Source organism: Anthonomus grandis, chromosome 2, assembly GCF_022605725.1.
Source record: "Anthonomus grandis grandis chromosome 2, icAntGran1.3, whole genome shotgun sequence".
NCBI classification, from domain to species: Eukaryota; Metazoa; Arthropoda; class Insecta; order Coleoptera; family Curculionidae; genus Anthonomus; species Anthonomus grandis.
This window is the reverse complement of record NC_065547.1, coordinates 24,931,636-24,958,207: the sequence shown is the minus strand read 5'-3', so window position 1 is coordinate 24,958,207 and position 26,572 is coordinate 24,931,636. Positions and strand designations below refer to the sequence as shown.

General features: G+C 32.9%; 1 protein-coding gene across 3 annotated transcripts in view; it reads left to right on the top strand.

Moving 5' to 3' along the window:
- The window catches only part of LOC126747401 (endoplasmic reticulum metallopeptidase 1), a 46,031-nt gene that overhangs the window by 14,048 nt on the left and 5,411 nt on the right, over window positions 1–26,572 (top strand). For 2 of the 3 annotated variants that reach the window (XM_050455992.1, XM_050455988.1), the window contains 9 exons: window positions 60–268; window positions 328–474; window positions 3,172–3,324; window positions 3,385–3,602; window positions 3,697–3,889; window positions 24,313–24,497; window positions 24,565–24,717; window positions 24,770–24,981; window positions 25,033–25,157. In XM_050455992.1, the coding sequence (XP_050311949.1) occupies window positions 60–268; window positions 328–474; window positions 3,172–3,324; window positions 3,385–3,602; window positions 3,697–3,889; window positions 24,313–24,497; window positions 24,565–24,717; window positions 24,770–24,981; window positions 25,033–25,157 (1,595 nt within the window). The remainder of the gene's footprint in view (window positions 1–59; window positions 269–327; window positions 475–3,171; window positions 3,325–3,384; window positions 3,603–3,696; window positions 3,890–24,312; window positions 24,498–24,564; window positions 24,718–24,769; window positions 24,982–25,032; window positions 25,158–26,572) is intronic. The other variant, XM_050455996.1, reaches the window with a different exon arrangement.

The window sequence follows — 26,572 nt, the reverse complement described above, 5'->3', positions numbered from 1 at the left end:
GTAAGAATTAACTAACCAATCCATTTCTAGAAATGCATTAAATTATGAAACATTTTAAGGTCAAAGGTCCTTGTAAACTTGGAAGCATCAGGTGCGGGTGGAAGATTGCAACTTTTCCAAACTGGACCCAAAAAACCATGGCTAGTAAAATACTACAGCCAAGTACCACACCCGTTTGGAAGTGTGACCGCTGAGGAATTATTTCAGAGTGGCTTGTTACCTTCTGACACAGATTTTCGCGTTTTTAGGGATTTTGGAGAGGTTGTTGGTAAGATTGATATTGACCTAATCCTGGGACATTTATTTAATTAGATTTTATTTCCTAAGGGGTTGATATGGCATATACTAGTGATGGCTATAGATATCATACCAAATATGATGGTTTTGACAATATTCCTTCTGGATCATATCAGCATGGTGGTGACAATGTTTTATCTTTGGTTAAAAGTTTAGCAGATGCTCCTGAAATGACAGGTAAGTTAAAGAATAATGAAATTTTATTGAATAAATCAGATCTATATTGTTGTGACGAATGTATAACTACTTACTTATTTTATTGCGTATTAAGTCACTATTTAAATAGATATTAAATTTAGAAAATGCTCTGTCATATGCTAATTTCTAAATAGATTTAGAAAAATTATGAACTTTAATCTTTAACGATACTTGTTTTTATTTAATTTAGTCTAAGTCAAATAATTATTCTTAAGGTGCGTCCAAACCGCGCAAAACGTTTTGCAACGTTGCATTGCATTCAGAATGGACGGGAAAGTGCGCACAAACGATCTTCTTTGCGCGTGTTCGTTGTTGTTCCGCCAGTTGTCGGTACATCAAAAGAAAACCGAGGCTCGTGCGCGTCTTGGCGCGATTAGTTTGGACGAAGTTTTTGAAGTGTTAACATGTTTATTTTTTGTTTTTATATGCGTGTATTGATTGTGTTCGATATCCACATTGACTGTTTTTGATAATCGTGTGATAAAGAATGTCTGACGAGTGGATCCACGAAAAAATAATTTAATAGATCGCTTCCACTATACTTTTTTCAATTCTGAAATAGCCTTGTCCACCAGGTCGTCTTTTCTTTTTTTGAGCGTTTTTAACATGATGAAATGATGACAAAACTATGTGTTTAATGAGCAATATTCACCACGAAATTTTAAAAACCAAACAACTAATCACAGGGCTTGGACACTAACGAACAACTGTTTGTTGCAGTCGGTTTGGACGTTTCTCCCGCAAAGACCAAATGTTCTTTAACGTTGCCGCAACGTTCACAAAAGCGCGGCTTGGCGCGGTTCGGCGCGGATTTACTTGAGAGATCAAATCTTTTATGTACCCAGCGTTTTATCTATCGATCTTTGAGCTAGTTTCATTCATCATTTCTCGTTCGTCTTTTTAATATTGTACCTCATTAAACATTATTAAAAAATAAAGATACTCCAATGAAAATTCTGCAGTTAAGCAACTTTTATTAGAATCAACCTTGATTCAGGTTATATGCTCAAAAATGAAGTTTTCCTAATTGATAACGTGTCAATATACATTTAGAAGGCTATATCATGTTAAACAGCGAAATTTACTATAAATATAACAAATGTCCCTAAAAAGAAGGGTAACTAACATGAAAACAAAATCTGGCTTGGTAGATTAATTTATGTATGTCGGGCGAATCTCCTATTATTTTAGCTAAAAATGTTGTCTTTGTGCACGATGGCATGGTGCGCCATCATGCGTAAAAATAGGATTTCTCAACTCTTGAACCATTTTTTCTTTTGTGGGAGTTTCTAAAATTTTATGGTATTTTTTGGCATTGTACCTTCGACAAAGGCCCCTTATAACTGATTACGGACCATACCAACCGAAGGAGGATGTTTAATGGTCAGCACTGTGCTGTTTCGCTTATATTTCTCATTTTACCTTCGTCGTACGAACTGTAATTTTTTGACTAATACTTGGAAAATCGATTTGAAAAACACACCTGTGAAAAAGGACTTTGGTTGAATAATATATACAGTACAATGAGTGTCTTTGGCTTGACACTCAAATTACGAAATAGTTTTACCACTAATATCGTTAGCAAAACACGTGTCGAGAGTAAAAATAAGAGTTTTGCTTAGTGGTAAAATGTCTATAATTTCAACTTAAATACAGTTATGTAGGATTTATTAACCTTTTTCCGGCTATCAATAGTGAAATCCTTTTATTTTGTGCCCACTGGTATCGCTTTTATCTCATAGCAATTGTTAGTCTCGGTTTGCATGCGGTCTACATCTAATAAGACCTTCTTTGGCCAATCTCCGCTGCATTGTTCTTTGTGAAACTTCGAGAAACACCCAACATTGCAAATTATTTTGAAATGTTTATTTTGAACCAGGAAAAAATTAAAAATATTTTCAGAAATTTCGGTTTTTGTTGTACATCCCTGAAACTATTCAGAGTGTTTAACATTTTAAAACGGTATTTTGTCAGTTATTTAAATACAAATTTAATTTCCGAATTTATTTATTTATTTATTTTTAGCAATACAGCCCAATAGGATAAACCATTTACAGAGCCAAAGGTTACAATAATGGTAATGTTTTAATAGTTTTTAAGATATAATAAAGACATATATATAATAAATACATAAACTAAAACTAAAATATTCTCCGCGACATCATAGTATAAACTATTTTTTAATAATTTGTAGCAACAATCCTAAGCTTCCTGTATAAAAATAGGCAACCACAAATTATTAACCCTAAAAAAAAACAAATACCCTTTATACCTGAATCTCAAAGAGAGAAAAAAAACATAAACAATACAAACAGCAAAGTTAATTGGATAATCCAAAAAACGCTCTTACAACTTCAGCACCAGAGCATACAAATAAATCACAAGATTGTGAGACTCTATTAGCGTTATTGCACACTACATACAGGGGTGAATATAAGAGTATATTCGTATTTGCCTTGTTACAGTAAAAGGTTTTAGTATTCCTAGAATTTAATCGTGGTACACAAAAATTTAATTTAATACTGTCTATGAGATCACAATTGTGAGCAGCGAATTTAGAACACACTATATAGGATATTTGCAAAAAATTATTTTCTAAATTTAATATTTATTTAAATAATGACGTAATACTCAATGAAATAGGTAGAACACATTTACATAAGAGTTTTCTTTCAGAGAATATGACCTCAACGGAAGCTTCTGTGTATTTCGATGTTTTGGGTTGGTTCTTTATACACTATACGAATACAACTGCTATGATTGTTAACTATGTGGTTATGGCGCTCTCTTTGGCGGTATTCGTTTTTAGTCTGTTAGATTTCAGAACTGGTATAGCCACAATAATTTTTCTATATTGTACTAATAATTGATTTTTTATTGTGATTTTAGGTACATCGAAATCCACCGCAAAATTCATTATATTTACACTCCTAGCTATAGTATTCAGCTGGATTATTGCAAGCACGTTCGTGATTGCACTGGCATTTTTACTAGATGTTTTAAACAAAACAATGTCCTGGTATGGTCACTTATGGTTTGCTTTTGGTTTATACATGGTACCAATTGTAGGATTGTCAGGATGTCTAATGGCAGCCACCAACCATAAGGTATGTACATAGTTGGGTCACAACTTACACAAAATTACACATTTTACACAACCGTACACTGGGTGGATTAATGTTTAATAACGCGGGAACGCAGTTTACTTTCTTCCAGAATTTGTCGCTTGGAGTGAGAAGCCAACTTCAAGGGCATCTGTTAAGGCTTATTTGGACTCTGATTCTCCTAGTAGGAACCCTTCTAGGGGTCAGATCCAGCTATGCTATTATGATTTTAGTCCTATTTAACTCTCTGGCCTTTGTTATAATTCACTTATGCAGGATTCAACATACAGGTAATACAAGAAAAATTTATTTTAAAAATAGTAAAAGGCTGGATACAAAAATCAAATGTGTCGCTTATATATTTTTTTCATTACAAGGTATACAGGGTATACAAGGTGATTGATGGTTCATTGTACCTTAGACATTCACGGAGAACGGAAAATTGAATTTTTTTGAAAATTTGGCATGATTAGCAACTTTGTTATTTTAAATGGAATACCCTGTATATTATTTTATTTTCCGATCCGTTTTATAATTGTTTTTGTTTAAGTTGTGCCTACACCTATCTTTAGTGGTTTTCGAGAAATTAATTATCTTCTTTATTTTTTGACCAAAACATAGCTCCAAATAAGTTTTTATTACTACGGCACTGGAACGCGCAGAAAATTTAAATTATAAACGTAATTTACGAAAGTATTGTACATTAGTTTTCACTATAAAAATTTGTTCTACGTTATACAGGGTTGCTCAAAATTAGTGATTTTACCGCTAGATACAAAACTTGTGAAAATGCATTTTTTTAAATGGAACACCCTGTATATTATAACATATTCTAAAAGGAAATTGAAATCCCTTTCTAACGAGGAATCATGTTCCTATATCTCTATAGCTTGGTTTCTGAAATAAAAGCAATTTTCTGTAAAAATCGGAATATTGTAACATATTTGAAACAGCATGACACAACAATGCTATGCTATTGATGTTTGACAGTTACATTAAGTTGATTAATTGTAATTACGCTTGGGTTTGAATGAAGTTTTGATGAATCTATTTATTGATCATGGGCAATGTGACAAAATTGTAGCAAGAACATGCTTAGAAAGTGCAACGAAATGTATCCCAATTTACAAAAAAATGGATAAAAGAAAATTTGTGCGAATACAAAATACCTTCATACAATTCGGTTCAGAACTTAAAAATGATACAACTTTACCCAAGCCTGTACGTCTGATGAGGACAACATCGGAAATGTTTTAGCCTACTTTCACGCATATCCACAAGCTTCCATCTGGAGTGCAGTAGATGATTTAGGCCTAACTTTTTATTCTGTGCAAAAAATTCTGGACGACAATAATATGCATCCCTTTAAATTTTCAAAAGTACATCAGCTGAAAATGGATGATTACCAACGTCGCGTTCTTCTTCATATTTTGAGACACTTCTGACACGCACTCAAGAGGATCCAAACTTCCTAAAAAAAGTAATATGGACGGATAAAGCAAAGTTTTCTAGAGAAGTTATTTTTAATAGAAGAAATCAACATTTTTGGGCTAATCAAAATCTACATGCGGTTAAGGAAATGGGATTTCAAGAAAAATTTAGTTTTAATATTTTTTCTTTACTAAAAGATAATCAAATAGCCTTTTTTATTTACGACGGGTCATTAAACTTCCATAAATACCTTCAGATGACCGCTGGTTTAGGCGTTTGGGACCATGGAATTAGCCTGCGAGGTCACCTGATCTTACACCACTTGATTTTTACTTTTGGAGTAATTTGAAGCAAATAGTATACAAGACACCGGTAAACAGTAAACGGGAACTACGTCAACGACTTATCAATTGCATTGGTCAACAAGATCCTTCTCAAATACAAGCAGCGACAACACATGCTGTACAACGGAGGATTTTGAAGCGCTTAGAAGTTAGTAGCAGTCATGAAAATTTATTGTAAATTTCTCATAATCTTAGGATAACTAATTAAATAATTTTTTAATTTTGAAACAAATTGTATAGTTAATTTGTATTTGTATAGTTAATTGTATTAAGTTATTTTGTATTCGCATACATTTTCTTTTATCCATTTTATTAAGAAACACCCACTTGTATTACTATTATTGATCAACTAAACGGCAATAGCATAGCATTGTTTGGTCATGACCTTTCATGGGCACCTAAAGCAAATATGTCAAAATATTCCGATTTTTACAGAAACTTGCTTTTATTTCAGAAACCGAACTACTTAGATATAGGAACATGATACCTCGTTAGAAAGGGATTTCAATTTCCTTTTAGAATATGTTATAATATACAGAGTGTGCCATTTTATGCATTTTTTACAATTTTTGAATCTAGCGGTAAAATCACTAATTTTAACCAATGTAGAGCTGTATAATGTAGAGCACATTTTTATAGTGAAGACTAATGTACAATGCTTCTGTAAATTACGCTCATAATTTCAATTTTCTGCGCTCCAAATTGATTTGGAGCTATGTTTTGGTAAAAAAATAAAGAAAATAATTAATTTCTTGAAAATCAATAAAAGTGGGTGTAGGAATAAGCTATACAAAAACAATCATAAAGCGATAGCGGATCAGAAAAGAAAATAATATACAGGGTATTCCATTTAAAATAACAAAGTTGCTACTATTTTTTGGTATAAGCGGCAACGCTGCATCGCTAAAAATATTTTTAGCTATTAGATCACTAGCTAAGACCCATGATGCCAAATGTTGGTAATTAATTTAACAACAGATTCTTTTTAAAACAAGAATGAGATTAAGTTAAATTTTTCTAGTCCAAAAATCAAAGACATCCAAGATACAGGGTGATAAACTTAATGGTTCTTTTTAAATTTTAGCCATAAATTATTTTTTTTTATTTATTTTTCCTTTTTAACAAAATTTAAACAAGAGTTTTTTTACATGGCAAATCTTGAAATTAAGGTTTTTTAAAATTATGCTGTTACAGGATTAATTACGCTTTAAACGGGATCTGGAGAATCCTTACTTTTATTTATTTAAATTAACTTCTAATGATTAAGATTTTGTTGGTTAAGATATTTAGAAATTATCTTGTTATAATTTTTTCTTTTAATACTTCATATGTATGAGACTGCTGACTGAGACCATTCAGAGAACTTACGAAACCGGCCTGATGATTCTGTAACAGATCAGATCTAGGGAGTTGTTCTTGTTGTCTAAAACCTTAAGATCAAGACTGTCTAACAAACTCAACTCTTTAGAAAAATCCCCTGTAAACCGGTTAGTCTTGCCAGACTATAAATGCCATAGAGTAAACCGTAGCCGATCGAGAGTTCTAGCCGTGACACTGGTTTCGTGGCGTCAAAATTGAAGCCGAGATTTGGTGGCGCACGCCGTACAGTGGAACGACTACGTGGAGATACCGCGGGACCTAATATTTTACATTTTACAAGATAATATTTTTTTTTTATTATTACGTATTTTTAGGTATATGATAAATGTTTTAAATATTTTTTAATATTTATTTTATTGGAAAAAATATACATAAACGGTGTTTCACATTCGTATACCCTCAACATACAAAAATGGATAATTTACCCCAAAGTTGCACATTATTTACTTGTAAAAGAATATGCCATATAAAAAAATATATATATTATATTTTATGTGGTTTTGAAGATTATTGAAAAAAAAACAAATTTTCAAAAACTTATTCTTGACACTTTTGTGGGTTATCTTGGTTGCTATGGGAAAGTTTTTACATTGCTGTATTACTTTTTCGTAAAAATGTTAATGCCGAAAACGAAATTAGGTAGGTACCTACGCCAAATTTTTGTTGCTTATTTAAAAAATCGAAAATTTGAATGATTACGAAGATAATCAAAAAAAAAACAAAAAAAAAAAATTAAAATCCATTATAATTTTTTCTGAGCTTAAAGAGGACTGCAGCAAGAGGTAGGCATTATTCTAAATAAAATTAAGATTGTAAAATGTAAGTTAAAAATAAAATTGTTAATTTACCCACCTAATTTAAATACCGAATCTTTATTCTTTTTAAAACTCAAAGCGAGTATCAAAATAGTTTGGTAGTTTAAAATTTTAAATGCGTAATCTTACTATAAACTACAATAATACCTGCAGTAAAATATTATTTCGAATCAACGCAAAATATGTACCCCAGCGCGGAATTTTTGCCATTGCGATGCGGTCGTCGCCTCGCATGATTTCGGCTTCTGTTGTGAGGTATCGATGGAAGCGGGGATAAGTGTCCAGGCTAGAACTATCGATCGGCTACGAGTAAACCTCTTACCATTTTTAGACTTGTAATAATTAAATTTTTATTTAAAATATGCATTGTGCAAACAGTTTTGGTTAAAAAAGGTGCACTTTAAAAATTTCGCTACAGTTAACCCTCTTGGAGATATTTACATTTAAAGTTTAGAGTGCACTTAAAAAAAATACATTCATAAATTATTTAAATTGATTTCATACATTTCGAAAGAATAATAAAATACAAAAGCTTAAAATTTAAAATAAAAATTTTGAATATTTATTTTTATATAAGCCTCAGTCTCAAAATATCTTTTTATGTGTCAATCAGGTTACATGTTTCGCTAATAAAGCATCATCAGACCTACAATAAACAGAAAAACACACGTAACTACAATAAAACCTTACACTAAAATAAAATTAAATGTTAAAATTAGTTAAAATTACCTTATAGCTAGATAACCTGCTAAGTACGCATGTCAAAATTAATCAATTAATTAATCAATTGTGAAAACATCAATTAATGATGTTTTCACCTTTGAGCCAGGACTTATCTTTAATAATCTTATCTAACCTCCTGTTTCTGCTCACGATACGCATATATGCCTTTGACTCTAACATTCATAAGCAGGGCTGGCCGAGTGGTTAACGGTCTGGTGTTTGACCCAGATCAACTTTAGAGCGTGGGTTCAAATACTACACCTGTCACGTTTTTCCTTTTTATATTTTTTGTTGAATATTTGTGCCATGTTATTCTTTTTCATTATAAAATATGTGGGTATTCTCAGATTTTAATTTTATTTGTCAGTACTTAGCAGGTCATCTAGCTATAAGGTAATTTTAACTAATTTTAATATTTGATTTTGTTTTAGTGTAAGGTTTTATTGTAGTTACGTGTGTTTTTCTGTTTATTGTAGGTCTGATGATGCTTTATTAGCGAAACATGTAACCTGATTGATACATAAAAGGATATTTTGAGACTGAGACTTAGAGTTTTTAATTTTTTCCTAAGTTACGTAGGTCTCTTTGAGATAATGGACGAGTTCTTTCAATTTGTAAATGATTGACATGACCCCTATTTGTCCCAATATATTTCAAAACTCTTTTACTGAAACATCGTCGAATCTTAGAAAATAATTGCTCATTTCGAAATGACTCAACAGTAGTTCATATTTTTACCATGTATGACTATCCCTATTAATTTTATGTATCCCCATAAGCAAAAATCTAATAGGTTGAAGTCTGGACTTCACTCGACCCAAAGTCTTCAACTTCCAGGTCATACGTAATAAGTAACAAGTATAGTTGCTTCGCTTCTATATTTTTGGTCTGTGGGGACCAGTTTAAAACGCTGAGGTCTTGTTTGTGAAGAGCCTTAAAGAAATTCTTAAAAAAAACCATACATTATCCGGTGTACTTAAGTCTTAAGGTTAGTCAGGGAGGCCATAGTTTATATACGAAGGAAAGAGGGGATCAGTTCTTGCAGTATCATGCTTCAAAGAGCTATAATGTGTTATTTGGTCGCGTTGTATGTCAATATAGTGTGTTATGTTAAATATATGTCAACATTTATTAATTGCATCCTAAATAAACCTCAAATACCAAATTTTAACGTAATCGGACCAATAGCAAAGAAGTTGTCAATTATCTGTCAAAATTTAGTAATAGCATACTAAATAAAACCCAAATACCAAATTTTAAGCCAATCGGACGAATAGCACAGAAGTTACAGTAGTCACATGATCTGGAACTCAATTATCTGTCAAAATTTCTTAATTGAATCTTAAATAAACCTCAAATATCAAATTTGAATCCAATTGGATCAATAGCACAAAAGAGTGATTTTGAGTCATGTGATCCTAAAAAATTTAGATTTAGATAGGAAAAAAGTTTTAATAATCACATTACCTTAACCTAAACAACCATAATAACAAATTACTATTAATATTTAAAAAAAATACCGTATAATCTACAAAAAAAAACACAAAAGTTAAAACTTACCTTTGTTATATAATTATTAATAAATAAAAATTGTTAATATTACTCTCAAGTCCACCAATATTGCTTTCAGGCCCAAGCTATAAAAATCGAACGAAGAAAAGAAGAAGAATTCTCGGCGGCTCAAAACCATTACGCACTAGTACCCAAAAAAGTCGCAATTTTTTTACGCACTAGTGCGTAAAAAGTAATGTGTGTAAAATCCCCTTTTTTATTTATTCACATAAATAACTATTATATAATTGAACAAAGGCGAAATATATTAAATTAACTGTAAATTGTCTTAAATACAAAATTATTATTTTTTTTAAATGATTTATTAAAAGATTTTGATAAACATTTTTATTCTTATATAGTACAACAAATCTTTTTAATTTGGGCAAGAGAATTTAAAATATGGTCTCTGTTTGAATAGTAACAAAAGCTTTTAAAACTTCTTTTTGTGATGGTGTTTTCCTTGAATTTTCACTTTTATCTGAAATTTTCATAGCTTCTTCTCGTTCTTCTTAGTTGACTGCCAACAATTTCATCATCTGTTGGATTTTCGCTGGTAATCAAGTTTTTATCGAGAACTTCGACTACTACTTGTCGTTGTCGTTATGTTCAATTATGATGTTATTCCTTAATTCAACTAGTACAATTTACTTCTCTTTATTATAAAAGTTATTGATTTGAAAACTGGCCTTCCTAAAACGATTCTGGATATTTGTCTGGCTTGGATTCACATTTCAAGCACTGAAATGTTAACACAATCTATAAGATGGATTTGGGGAAGAATGCGATTCAAGATGGTTTAAAATATTTTTATTATACCCTAAACAAAAGGCTGTAGTGTGGAAGTCATATTTGGAGGATTTGAATTTTTCATTGATTTGGAGACGCGCGGAAAACCTATTGATTAAAAACCAAACTTATCAAGTTCTAGGAGCCATAATTCCAAGAGATCACCGGTCATCCATCTTCTTTTATTTTTTTATAAGTAACTGGCAAATATCAAATCTTTTAAAACACCGCTGTTTAGCAATCTTTTCAATTAAGAGTACCTTTAGCTTTTCTGTTCTAGGCATATTGGCTGCAAGGAAACAGATTACTCTTTCTTTGCTTATTTTTTTTGCAACCTTGTAACTTAAAGCTTTGTCGGGAAGACATTTAAAAAAAGACCAATTTCATCAGCATTAAAAATGTCTTCTTCTTTATACAGACAAGAGAAAAGTTTCTTTAATATAGGTATCGCATTTTCCGTAATCAAGCTTCTTGGGCGTCCTGCACGCTGCTCATCGTGCAATTCTGCACGTCTCTCGAGATCTTTGCTCCATCTGCATCTCTTACAGTCTTTACCATAAGTAGTCACTGTGAATCTGATTGCCGTTTTATTATTGTGCAGTAAAAAAAAGGATAACCGCACGTAATTCATAATCGGACAGGTATTTGTACTGATAGCAAAAAATATTATTGGCCACCAAAGCCAATTCCGCTCTTGCTGGAAGTCAAATTATATTCAGATAAACTTCGCCCAATAAACGCCAGGCTAGCGAAACTTACTTTTTGAATATCCGTCGTATATAGCTAACAAAAATCTCGACTAGGCAACTTAAATCAATCAAGATTTCAAAGTGAATCGTCAAAATATTAACGCAGTGAATAACATAGTGTACGTTCTCAACATAAGCCCTTTGACCATGTGATTAAAGGCACATTGGGAATTTACGAATGTTAACATGAAGGATATTCAAGATTTTTATTCGCTCATAAAACTTGTTATTTTTTTGTTAAAGCCAATGTACGTAGTGAAAGATATTACCCATCCAAGTTTCTGCCTGGGTATCTACGACTCCTCTTCAAGAAGTTTTTTCGCTCTCTAAAGGTTCTAAATAATAAGGCGGGTACTCACTTAAAGATGTATCACGTAACGTATCTGATACGGTATCAAGTGATTACGTCAGCGCGAGCCTGCTGCGAACTTCTTCTAGGAGGATCGCACTGCGCTCGTAGTTATCCGTCTCATGGCGGTTTTTTAACGAACACAAAGAGGTTCGCAGCGCGCTCGTGGACGTCAGTTTGATCGTCTTTCAAGTGTGTACGTCGACGTATTAACACGATGGGAGAGCAGTGGACGGAAGAAAAGTGTTTTTTGAGTTTAATTGAAATTTACCAAAATTATCCAGTGTTATGGGATCCGAAAGACTAATTACTATAAAAAAAATTGAAAGCAGATGCCTGGGAGAATATTGGTCAGGCTATGGGTATACCGGCAGAAAGTTGCAAGAAGAAGTTTATAACATTATTGGCTTGCTACAGAAGGGAGAAAATGAAAACGAAGAACAGCCATGGAACCGGTAAAGGTATGTATTAATAACTTTTTTTTTAACAATTTTTGTTTACAATTTTTTATATTTATGCTTTTATATTTTTCTTCCTCGCAAAGAGAGATGCTCCACGGAAAAATCGACTAAATACTATAACTAGTGTAAGTATTTTATATAAAGTAAAAATTATTTGGAATAATTTTGGGAATAAATTAAATGGTAGATTCCTTGGTAAAAAATAACATTTTTTCCATATGAAGTTATGCTTTACGAGGTTTCTTTTTAACTTACAGGGTGTCAAATTTTTTCTAAAAAACGTTATTTGTTTTTTTTAGATTTTGATTTTTAAATTTGCTTCTTGGTAATAACAGAATAAATATATATAAAAATAAATTTTTACTGTAAAAAAGCTATTTTTTACCCAGGAATACGCCATTTACTTTATTCCCAACCTTTATGTTCCACCCCCGTTTAGAGCTGATTCAAGAATATTTGTCTTGCCAGGCAATTCTTCCCTCGGCCATGAAATAGTCTACTAATTTATTTCTTAGTCCTTTAACTTCTGCTGTAGAGCGGCGTGCAACATTTCTTATAGGATAGAATGATGTCATATCATGATCGTGTCGCCAAATTCCTTCGATTAATTGTCCATCTTCGTTTTCGCTGTCGACGTAGTGCCGTGGCATATAAAAATTACGTGAAGAGGGTCGCCTCAAAAAATTGTGCAAGTGAACTATAGCTATTACTACAACAGTCGCTTTATCTGGCTCCAAGAGCATTGGTTTCCTTAGCACCCTGAAAGTGGATGATATAATCCCAAAAACGTTTTCAACCACTCTCCTAGCTCTGCTCAATCTATAATTAAAGATCCTTTTTTTCGAGCCTTTGGGATGATTCTGCCCTGGATAAGGTTCATAACACTTTCGCTCATGGCAAAAGCAGAATCGGCAAGAATAAAGTAAGGTAGTTTCTTAGTTCTACCGTTTAGATGTATAGGTGCTGGTAATTGAAGTTCATTATTTTCAATCATCTCGTGTAGTTTGCTGTTTTTAAAAACTCCTCCGTCCGAAATCCTTCCTTGAAGCCGGCATCCACGTAAAGAATGTTATAATTTGCATCCACCCGTGCAAAGAGAACGATGCTGTATGTAGACTTATAATTAAAGAATTCTGCTCCACTGTTAAATGGAGCTTGTAATAATACATGTTTCCCGTCCATCGCCCCAATGCAATTGGGAAAATTCCACAAAACATTAAAATCGTCTGAAATAGTTTTCCACTCTTCACAGTTGTTAGGAATCTGCAAAAAAGAAACCAATCAATATTTTTTAATGTTTATTCATATATATTTGAAGAAATAAATATATAATATTGTATAATATATCGTTTAGGCGCTGACCTGAGCGGACGTGTGTTTTTGCGCTGACCAGTAAAGTGTTAAGGTTTGGCTGTATTTATGGTTCGAAAATTCTGAAATTTTCACAGAAGCTTCTCTGGTGACCACTACAGATTGTCTATAGAGATAAAAAATGTCCTTGTGTGGGCTTTGCAACACGTCGGCGGGATCCTCTCGCAGCAAGCCGCATCTCACCTGCGCAGGATCTTGTAAGAAGCGATTCCATGCTGAATGCATGCGTATACCCAGTGATGCAGTAAATGTTATTACAGCGATTCCTGGACTGACTTGGCGTTGTCTTTCCTGTCGTAATCTACCTTTGGATGAAATTAAAAGTACCATTCGGGAAGCTTTGCAGAACGACATTTCTTCTGTCAAAGAATCAATATTGCAGACCATAGATGAGAAACTCTCTGTTCTACAACCTACTGAGATCCAGCAACCTAGAGTTAGTTATGCAGATGCGTTGAGCGGTCAAAAAACAAGGCTTATTATAAAACCGAAGAATACGGCACAAGATAACAGTCACACTAAGGCTGACATCTTAAACCGTATCAAGCCAGCGGATGAAAGCATATCCTTCAACTATGTTAAACACATTGCAAATGGCGGTGTTCTTGTCACAGTTGAACCTAATAGCGCAGAAAAAATGAAGGATCTGGCCAATGAGAAACTTAGGGAAGACTACGAGATTCGAGAACTTCAGTCGACAATGCCGTTGATCCGAATAGTTGGTTTATCAGAAGATTACTCTAACGAAGCACTAGAATTTCATTTGCGGTCTCAAAATAAATTGTTGTTTAGTGGTGCATCTAGGATGAGTGTACTTAAGGTCTGGCCTACAAAAAAAAATGAAACTATATTTCAGGCTACTTTACGTTTAGATACTTTTACTTTTAAAAAGCTAATTGATCAAAAAAGAATTGTTGTGGGTCTTGACAATTGCAACATTTATGACTCCACATCAATAACACGCTGTTTTAGATGCAATGTTCTTGGTCATTCAGTGAAGTTTTGCCAAGGTAACGTCGTTTGTCCTCTTTGCGCAGGCGCACATGAAGTTAGAATGTGCACATTAAAAGCAGCAGATAAAAAAAATTATAAGTGTGCTAATTGCGAGTCTTTAAAAAATAAATATAAATTGAATATTGAAATCAATCACGCTGCTTGGGACCATTTTGCTTGCTATGCATACAAACAATCTAATAGCAAATTCAAGTCCGATATTTTTGGGTCCACTCTGTAGCAACCAACTTTATTGGTTTCCCCCAACCTGCAAGGTGAAACCGCCTGCCCTCTCTCTCGTGGTTCCTGCGGCTCGCATTCAGTCGAGTCTCGGCAGCATGGTCGTTGCAATGACCTTCGCATCTGTTATCAAAACGTTAGAGGACTTCGCTCGAAAACAAAAGTACTTTACAATTCTCTTTTAACATGCAATTTTGACGTTATTGCTTTGGCCGAGACTTGGCTGAATGATGGGATTTATAGCTCGGAACTTTTTCCGAATGCGTACTCTGTCTACCGCTGCGATAGAAACTATGCAGAGATGTCCGAGAAGAGGGGCGGGGGGGTGGCATTAGCAGTAAAGCAGTCATTTTCGGTGGTAAAGTTAAACTTGGCGCTTTCTTATAACCTTAAAAATATTATTGAAATCATAGGTATAAAAATTATATTTGAGCACTCTTATGTATATGTTATTTTAATATACATACCACCCGGACTTAATGCTGATATATATGAAAATATTTTTGAATACTTATCTTCTTTAACCTATCTTTTCAACTCAAAAATAATTTTGCTAGGAGACTTTAATATACCTGAGTATATTAATTAGTCGGAAAATTCATTATCATCCAACAGATTAAACCAGATTATTTATACTTTAAACTTTTTTGACTGGAATCAGGTAAATTTTATTAAAAATTCTCAAGGTAAATTATTGGATCTGGTCATTACATCAGAGCCTCAATTCTGTACTGTGGAGCGATGCTACGACTTCTTGGTTGACGAGGAAGCTATCCATCCTTCGTTATTTATAAGGTTCAATTATACCCCTGACAAAAAGTTTAATAACTGTAAAATAGATAATATTTTTTATAACTTTAAAAAAGCTGACCTCAGATTGTTATATGACAGTTTTCTTAGAGTTGATTGGAGTGATTTGGAAGCGGTTAAAAATGTTAATACTGCTATGAACATTTTCTATCTGAAGATTTATTCTTGTCTTGATATGTATGTTCCGAAAACTGCAAAAAGAGCTCGTACCTACCCGCCCTGGTTTTCTTTTGAAATAGTAAGAGACATAAAACAAAAACATAAATTTTGGATAAAATTTAGACGCTTTCATTTTCAACAAGATTTAATAAATTTTCGAGAATTGCGTTCTAAAATAAAAAGAAATGTTGAGCTGTCATACAAACAATACTGTGCGAGACTTGAGAATGATTTAAACTCGCAGCCTAATAACTTTTGGAAGTTAATTCGGAGTTCACAAAAAAATAACTCCCTGCCCCAAAATATGTTTGATCAACAAGGAACTTTGTTATCGGATCCGCAGAGTATTACTGATGCATTTGCAGCTTTCTTTCGGAGCTCATACACGACTTTTAGTTCACCTCAAGCCTCTAACTCTAATAATATTCAGACACCGTACCCGGAGTGCATAACCATAACTAGATTTACTGAAAACGAGGTATTAAGTGCTTTAAAAACTATAAAACCCACACCGATAGTTGGACCTGACAAAATACCCGCATTTCTTTTATCAGACTGTAGACATGTTTTTGCAAAACCATTAACAATTCTTTTTAACTTGGCCCTTAAACAAGAATGTTTTCCTGATCTTTGGAAGTCGTCTAAAATTGTTCCCATACATAAAAAGAATGACAAAAACATGGTTGAAAATTACCGGCCTATCACAATAATAAATAACTTCTCCAAATGTTTTGAGCGCGCACTTCATTCTGCTTTATATCCTAAAGTGGGGAGTCTTGTAAATACTCGACAACATGGATTCATGAAAGGTAGATCTACCACTACAAATTTGATTTCTCTTACAGAATATATCACCGAATCAATAAATGCAAACTCTCAAGTCGATGTTATTTATACAGACTTTTCAAAAGCATTTGACCGACTAGACCACAACATTCTCATTAATAATTTCGACCTATATTATGGATTTTCTTCTTCTTTGTCAAATCTTTTACAGTCCTATCTTACCGAGCGACCACAACACGTGGAATGTTTTGGTCGTAGTTCGGTGCAGATAGTTGCCACTTCCGGAGTCCCACAGGGCTCAATTCTGGGACCACTTCTTTTCAACTCATTCATTAATACAATATCTGACCAACTTGATGTTAATAGCCTGCTGTACGCAGATGACAATAAACTATATATTAGAATTGACTCTATTTTGGATTGTGAGCGGCTACAAAATAATTTAAGTCTTTTGAATACATGGTGTAAAAATAATAATCTACCCCTTAATGCGGCTAAATGTAATGTTGTCTCATTTGGCTTAAAGAAAAACTTCATTACTTACAACTATACCATAGATGATGTTATTCTGCCTAGATCAACTGAATTTAGAGATTTAGGGGTGATCTTTGACAGCTCTTTCTCTTTTCAACCGCATATTTTAGATATTGTCAAGCGCAGTTATAGAATGTTGGGATATATCATCAGGAACTCGCAAAATTTTAATAATGTTCTTAGTCTAAAAATTCTGTACTTTTCTTATGTCAGATCAATATTGGAATATGCATCCCAAGTTTGGTCACCATATTATACAAATCATATTCATGAACTTGAAAATATTCAACGAAAATTTCTCAAATATCTTTGGTACAAGAGTGACGGAGTGTACCCAGAAATTGGTTTCCCACATCAGCGTTTATTGGAAAGATTTTCGTTTGCTTTGCTGGAGGATCGGCGAAAATCCGCTGATTTGCAATTTTTATTTAAGTTGGTAAATAATATTATTGATTCACCAGATCTATTGCAGCAACTAAATTTTCATGTGCCTCGCATATCAGCAAGGAATACATCAACTTTTTACCTATCAAGACCTAGAACCAACATTTGTAAATTTTCTCCTCTGCGCAGAGCATGTAACATACATGACTCTGTTCTGGATCAGTGTGACATCTTTAATTGCAGTTTGTCGGAAATTAAAAGGGTACACTTTTCCTAGATGTTTTACCTTTAATTTACTTTGTCTATATTTCTTTTAATACCATTTGCTTGTAATTATTGATAATATTGTATTCTTTTTGATTTTCTTAAGATACCTATGTTTTGTAATTTATTGTTGTAATTTTCCCACTCATTAATTGGAATTTATTCTGTGAAGTGGTGTAAATAAATAAATAAATAAATAAATAAATAAATAATTTCCAATATTGTTTCAGGAGAGTAATGGGATGAAGATAGGACATGGTGAAACTAACCAACTGATCCAATTAGCAATATAAAAAATGACGAAATTAGAAGTTTTTTGGAATTCGTAAGTAAAATGACAAAGTATTCCGAAAACACTAAAAACGCTGTGCAAGAAGGCATATGCGACTTAATTTTCAAGGCAGACAGACATTACTTTGACAATAATGTTAACATTCAACCTGTTTACTCCAACCCGATACGACCAGGTGAATATCATGCAGCACCGAGTACATCCGGATATGTGTTACATGTTCCTACTCAACTAGATCGACATCTCTCTCAGCAATCCCAAGGCCAAGAATCTCTGGCTCAGTCATCCTCAAACCTGCCATCCCGACAGTCGTCTCCAAAGCAGCTAGCTTCAGATCATCTATACTCAGAGTATTTCAGAGCGTCTACAATCACAAAGCTATTGAGGTCTTCAAAAGACTCTCAACGCCCCCTATCTCCTATTCAGATACATTCAGGACAACCATCACCAAATTGTCAGCCATCTCCGCATAGTGAATTGTCAGAGTTACTTAATATGGACTTTAATGATTCGGTATAGGTATAGTTTAAAGAATAATAAAAATATCTTACCTTCACGTTGCCTTTTAATACGTCAATAGTTGCTTAACAAACTTCTGGAACAAATTTGCTTATGACTTGCTTGCATATTCTACATCTATACTGCAAACTAGTAAACAAATCACCATTTGCCAAAAATCTCAGTGTTACAGTCAATTTGTTAATAACAAATTGTTATAGCTTTTCTGAACTTCGTCTCTTTAGTGAAAATCTTCTCTCTTTAGGTCCAATAAGATTTAACAGGAATTAAAATCTGTAGATGCCATACGCGTAAAATTCTTGAAATGTCCACTGATCTATTGAGATTTCATATCCAATATTAAATTAGTTCGATTTCTTTTTTTGTATATTTCACTTTACCAAAATCGACGAGGCCTTTTACAATCTTCATTGAGGTTGTATATAAATAATAATAAACGCAGCACAAGCCACCATTTCGGATAACATTTTCCGTGTGATTTCTTTGCGAGCACTGCGAAGCTCTTGCTAAAAAGAGCGGATCCGAAAGCTCTTAGCTGGATACGCCGTAAATGAAGACGAGGCGTACACACTTGTATGTTGATACCATATCAGATACGTTACGTGATACACCTTTAAGTGAGTACCCGCCTATAGATTTGAAATAAATATGTGCTCGCATTTCCCCAGAATAATCTGCCATAACGAAAGTGAGTTTCACTAAAGCGTGATTCACAGATTTGCCGATCACGCAACTGAGTTCTGAATTCTTGTAGACAACCTCAGGAGAGCTTATTGGCAAGCGTGGAAATACGTATTATACGATAATAATATAAATTTTAGTTGGTGTTTATTGAATTTATCTATTAGGATCACTCCAAGAAATTTGCTTTCATAGGAAATTTTGAATTTAACGAAACTATAGGTTTACAAGCCATAGGAATGGAACCTATGGATATATCCTCTAAAGTCCTTTATTAATGTCAATAGGTTAGAATTACAGCAGCGTTTTATAATATTGAGATATTCCAATTTCTATGTCATCGGCGAAAATGGTAAAATCAACACTTAATTGTATAAAGATCATTACCAGTAGAAATAAAAGGGATCCTAAATCTGATGATACAAATTAATACACTGGACATGAAATCAAGATTGGCACTTGTCGTCCACTTTTATGTCAAAAAGATTTTGAGAGATCGCAAAGTACTACGGCGAATGAGTCATCTTTAAATTGACATAGTCCTATATTATACTTTTAATGCACTGCTTAACTACACATAGTAAGTAAAGACCATCATCTTAGGAAAATGAGATAATAGTATAGCTATTATAAAATATTTAATTTTATAGCCACTTAACTGATTTGACAAGGAAAAAAATTCTTTGAAACAAAATATCCTTGCCTTGAGTTTTATTCAGGCCGTAAATTAATGATTAACTAAAATAATTTAAAAATAATAATTTAACTAAATTAATCAGTTAATCATTAATTGATTAATTTATGAGAAAATTAATCATTAAACTTAAGGGAGAATATATAATAATTTATGACAAAGTTCAAAAGGCAGAGAAAGAGGCAGACAACTCGTAAAAAAAGAAAGCCAGGAGCAACTGCCGTAATTCCATGCTCTTTTTCGGTAATTTACCGATGTAATGTACACCTTGAACTTGACGATTCGCGCTTTTTTATGATTCTATATTAAAAGTCAAAAATCCAATTAAGGGTCTCCTTCACTAAACCGGTTAAAAATATTGATGTTGCAATAAACCGGTAGCTTCAGTTTTTCAAAAAAAAAATGGTGGGCAGGAATCCATAGAATGTGGATAGTGAGTGATTAGAGTCAACCTTATTGATAATTTAGAAAAAAATAGAGTGTACCCAATTCTAGGATGACTTTTCGGATCTTCTATCGAAACTATAAAAAATACCGCAAGGCCAGTCAAATCGGATGCATATTAAAGAGCCGTATAAACTTTTTAAACAAATCTCGATATTTCCAGAGAAATTCGAAAAAATAAAACGAATTACACAGATTTAAATAGTCCTTTAAATTCAGCGATATATCAGAGTTGCGTATTGTCACGCACTCCAGTTCACTGGCTTCGATGAACCTTTACCTCCTCTCAGAACGACCAAATCGATCTATTGGCTGATAACCATTGAGTCTCAGGATTATGCAAGGAGCTAGTCCGAGGAAACCGACTAAATCTGTTATGAACATGTATTTTTTCATTATGTTTTGAAATGAATGTACAAAGGGCATTGCATAGTAGGCCGAGGTTATCGGGTATCGCCAAGAATGAAAATAATTAAGCAATGAACTTTAAATTACCCTTTGAAGAACTATAATCCGGATTATAGGACATAGGTCATAGGCGCTTACAACTTGACCAGTGTTGCCAGATCAGTTATGTATTAAATCAGTATATTTTGCATCAAAACTTTAATTGAAACCAATTTCTTAGTGCACAAGTTTTTATACGAGTAATACATCTTGTGTAGGTAATAAAATATTTATTTATTTTTTAATATAATAACATGGGATAAATAGTTTAAAACTCGTTATTTTTTTAATGATAAAATAAGAAACTGCTTAATTTAAATAAAACAACAAACAAAAACTTATAATTGTAGAAGACCTATTATTTTTATATAATGCTTAAAAATTAGAAACACAACAATCTAAGTATAATCAACAACATGCACAATAAGATTTGAGTTTTTTTTTAATTAAAAAAAAGAAGACATATTTATTCAATATTTTTATTGAAAAGTGTATTTGTAGGTTCCTATTGATAGCAGTTATTTTTTTTCCGAATAAAGGCTTTGCCATTAAAACGGAGTTACATATCTGTGGTATTAATCTATTTTGCTCTTAATAATAATTTGAACTTCAACATTTATTCCCAAGTAAATTTCCTCATTTAGTAAATACTCATACACGTTAATGGGATTAATCATCATTACATTACTATCGTTTTATACAGTTTTCTAATTCATTTAAACAACAATTGAAACTTGGGCTTTTCTGATCGAAATTCTGTATTAAGTTAAGTGTATTAAGTTACTCAGATGCACATAAATGCAAGGAATCGGAAATGCATCCAATAACAAAAATATTAGTATTTGTCTTCTCGTTTAGCTTAGCTTGTACAAAAAGGCTTCAAATTTTCTCATCAGTACAGACATATTGTCCGCAGCAAAACCTATTACATTTTCCAGATTGATATTAAAATTACTTTGAACATTTAATATGACAGAAGTGGGGCCATGAGCAGTACATTCCTCCACTTTAACTAGACCTAATAAGGAATCCATTATACTATAAGAAGTTTTGTGTAAAAACCGTACTAAAATTGCCAGACATTTTCTTGCAGCTATGTCTGTTGTTTCACTTATGATTCATACAAATTTAGTGACTTGAAGTTTTTCTACCAATACAGATTCTGCTTCTCTTTTTAACACTTTTATTTTGCTATAAACATCTTTGTTGGAAGATGAATTTGGGCAATAGCTGTGAGACAATAGTTTCAAGCAGCTAATCTTATCAATAATTATTATTGATCGCCTGAAGCTGTTTTTTTGCCTCTATCCAACAAAAGCAAAAATAAATATCACAATAATGTTTACAGTTATATCGATTATTTCCTATAGCAAATTACATGTATCTTGTTATTTTCAAGCAGTTTTGTACTATGATCTTTCACTACTAATGCAGTCATGTCCTGGGGATTTGTTTGATTTTAACCTCATAATAATGTTGTATACAAAATCAATCTATACAAAAAAAATATTGAATTGATTGAAAATTCCATGTTTGTCAGTAACTATTTTAAAGTTTATGATTTCAATTTTATCTATCGTTGTACCTTGTATAGGTTTATTGAATAGTTTATTGACTATTAGTTCCATAGGGCCTTTGATCTGTTCTAATGTTGGGAAATAAATTCAAGTGAATATTCTTTTTTTGCTTTCTTTATAATATTTCTCATAGAGGTTTTATGGAAAGTACCGGCATTCAATGTCGCATGTGCTGTACATGGTAGACAAGGTAACTGAATAATACAATATGGGGATTCTTAAGAAAAAAATAGTCTTGGGGGTCCCTACAAGATACGGTATGATATTCTTAATTTTAAATCATCATAATGTAAGAGAAAGGAATAGCTATGGAAAAACTTAGTTTTCTTATTTGTTTAGATGAAACTTCCGAGAATGTTGAAATATTGTAGCGTTTTATTTTTCTACTCCTTATGTTCAATAACGCTCCATTGATATTTCATTAATTTCAATAATTACATTAATAATTTCAGTCAACTTCTTTTATTCATATTTCTTTAAATTCACACTGTCAATGACACATTACTACTGTAACGCGTCCCTGTAACTCTAACTGTAACTCTCCTGGTTTTATTATTCATGCTTTCTGTTGACGGTCCGTCACTCTTCTGGTTGGTCTTAATTAATGTTTTCTCTGATTGGCTGATATTGACAGCTCAGGCGAGAGGTGGGGTCGTTACTTATTTAGTCGGTACTGCTACTGCATCCATTTTTCGATGACTTGTTCCCGTGTTGCAGGTAGAAGCGCACGTAAAAGGCCAGTTTTTTATTTCCGAAGTCTGTGAAGCAGAAAGTGACCAATATGGTTTGTAATTTATAGTCCTTAATCTTGTTCCTTTAGGGAACCGTTTAATTCATAATTCTGGGGCAGGATGCCCAAGATTTTGATGGATAGAGAATGAAACTTAGCAAGGGTTTTACTTTTCCGTTTTCTTCTTTACTCTTCTTCAATTGTTGATGGCTGCAGGATTTGATTTCCCCAGGAAATTGCTGTAAGCTGTGAAGCTGGAGCCAGAGTTGGAGCTAGTATTAGAGATTCCCAGTCCAGATAGCTAAGCTACAAATGGCATACATTCACAGCCTCGATTTGGAGGCTAGCCGTTCATTTCTTGGAGGAATATACAGGCCAGTTTATTCCATTTATTTAAATATTACTAACCATAGATTTGTCTCACTTATTTAAATTTTTATTAACCTATCTTTAATTTCAATTTATTGCTACAAATATTTAATCAATATCATAATTTAATATGTGAATTTCTTATCTATAATTTTAGTTATTTTTTGTTCAGTATTTTTCAGTACCTTTTTTGGTAGTTAAGTAGATACAACTCGGTTAAGGCTGATATGCCTTAGGCAAAAAGGTTCATGAACTTTCCCCTGTGTACTACAAATATATACTAAAAACTTTAATAATTGCAATTTATTTTTCAAGTGCTGAAATCTACCTAGTAGTGAAATCATAATTTAAATGTTACTTTTGACAAACATATTTTAATCATATCAATATTATTCATATTTTAATTCATAATAAATTATTAACATTTAACAGATTAGAACATGAGGTGTGTACATATCTTTGATGTAAATATAATTTGGTTGTATTGTTAAGATTTTTTTTGCCTCTTTAAATCTTCTTTATCCAGGGTCATTTAATTGTTTATTGAAATCTATATACCAAGTGTTTTTCTTAGTTTTCTTTCATTTATAAAAAAAAACTAAGTGGCGCCCTCTTATTTATTAGTTATAATCAAGTTTAGATTTTTTAATAGCCAGTCATAAGTGAACCTTCGAACAATCCCAAGCCTCCAATAATTCTGAACTACCGTCTGCAAACTCTTGGCAAAATAGTAAAACTGTAAAGTTAACGCCACAATATAATATTATTAACTTTTATCTAAAGCAATTTGTACATAAACTTACAATTTTACGTATATTGTTTTATAGTTAGAACTTGGCAAGTAGTCTACGTAGCAGCCCATATAATCCCTTGTACGTACACATTTTATATGATGTGGGGGAGTCTGGTGGCACTCACTCCGATGACTGGTCGATCTGGAGCAGACGCCAATCCGGAAATTTACATTGCTGTGATATTTTTATTTTTTATACTATTGGCCACCTCTGCTTTGGTAAGTCATTAATTATTGTGAAATTATCTTTTTTCAGGTGATTTTATATTTATTTAATTTTATATAGACGGTTGTGTCTAACTTGTTGAGACACGCTATATGGTACTATTTGGCTCTGCTGGCTGTATTTTTGGTGATTTTTGGCCTGCTGTTTACCCCTATTGGATTTCCATATGTAGGAAATGATGAGGCGCCACGTCCTCAAAGACACTGGATTATGGTAGGTATAACGATTTAAGTTAAAACACAAAAACTGAAGCCACTTATTTTAGCATACACAGAGACAGTTTTTCGACGAATCTTTCGCACAAACCGACTCAGATTCGGGCATTTTGATGGTAAATATGGACAGGAATTCACCAAGGGCCATTAAACCCTATGTAGCAGACATAAATAATGCGATTTCGTTAGCATCGACCGGCATTTGTGACAAATACACTTTTTGCGCTCTACCCATGACCCATTCTAAAGTCTTGCAAAAAATGTAAGTAAACTTCAAACCTGTCAATGAGAAATGACTCTGTCAATTTTTTAGAGGTTACAGCACATGGATTCCTGTGGGAGCACCTAGTTTTCCCTCTAATGAAACTCTTGGATTAACGATAGTTTCAAAAGAGAAAGTTTCATCCACTTTGTTGAAATATACTTTGAAAGTTACAGGTTAGTAGGATATAGTAGAAAGATATAGATGACGTTCAAATAGCTAGTTTGTGGATTAAATCACTTTCTAGATTTTAACTAGATAAACCAGTAAATCGTAGCTTTTAATTAGTTTTTGTGATTGCTTGGTATTCCTAAGTGCGCAAATTGACCGGTGTGTGTGTTTTTTTTGTCGACAATATCCGCGGAAGTCGGTCTCTTTGTTTGACGAAAGTTTTGGTTTTCATCACTTGGCGCCAAAATAAGACTGTCAGCTACATGCATACGAGAAAGTTAAATAATTATAACAAGTATTTTTAACGAAAAAATTCTCTTGGATGTTGCTGAAAGGGTAGCAGCTTCTGTGAACAACAATTTTGGGAACCATCTAAGGATCTAGAAACAAAAAATCTCCTTCAAAGAGCTATAAGATGACATAGCGAGTCTTAAAAGAGAAAATGATGAGCTTTGAGGCATGCTTGATCATCAAGAACAAATAATCCGTAGTACAAATATAACGATTTTTTGAAGACCCGGAGAGAATGGCGAAAATTTGCGAGAAAAAATAGGCAATTTACCACAAACCAAACTAAAGGTAAACATAAACAATAACGACATAAAAGGTGCCACCGAGTTTCCAATAAAGTAGCCATCAATAAACTACAGTAGTACTGTTGCGGTTTACTTCTAACGAGGTACGTGCGGCCGTTATAAAAAATCGTTAGCTGTTAATGAAAATGTGTGACAAGGAAATGTCTATATCAAGTACAAGAATAACATTGTGGAAGGCGGATCTTTTATAGACTGAAAACTAGAAATGTACTTGTTCAAAATAATAAGATATCTGTTTATTTATTTTTTGAAATTATTGGTAATGACCCTGTGGTTGGAGTATTTTAATATAGTTTTACTATATCATTTTGAAACGGATATGTTTTTACATACGCTACTTGATATTTGTAAAACATAATAATTATATATCTCGTTTTTAGCTATGAATCCTTAACATCAAAGTATTTATTTCTTAAATATATAGCTTATATACAAAATTATAAGTAATATAGGGTGTTTCAGAACTATGGGATCAAACTTCTAGCGGTTGTTCAGTGCAACAGTAGAATCCATTTCAGTATAGGAACCCATGTCCGGAAATGTGTCACTAAGACGCGTTTAAATTTAGAAAAAATATTAATTACCTGAATAGGATCTGATGCTTTTATTTTTACCTTTTGTATATGATACCATCACAACAATTGTTCAAAATGTCTTCCTCAATACACCGATTTAAACGCCGCACATGATTTCGGCGGACTATACAAAAAATTTGATCCTCGTTTTGAATGATTTCAAATGCTGCTGTTATTCATCCATTTAAGTCTAGCACTGATTCAACTGGAGTTTCGTACACTAAAGACTTTACATGTCCCCACAAGAAA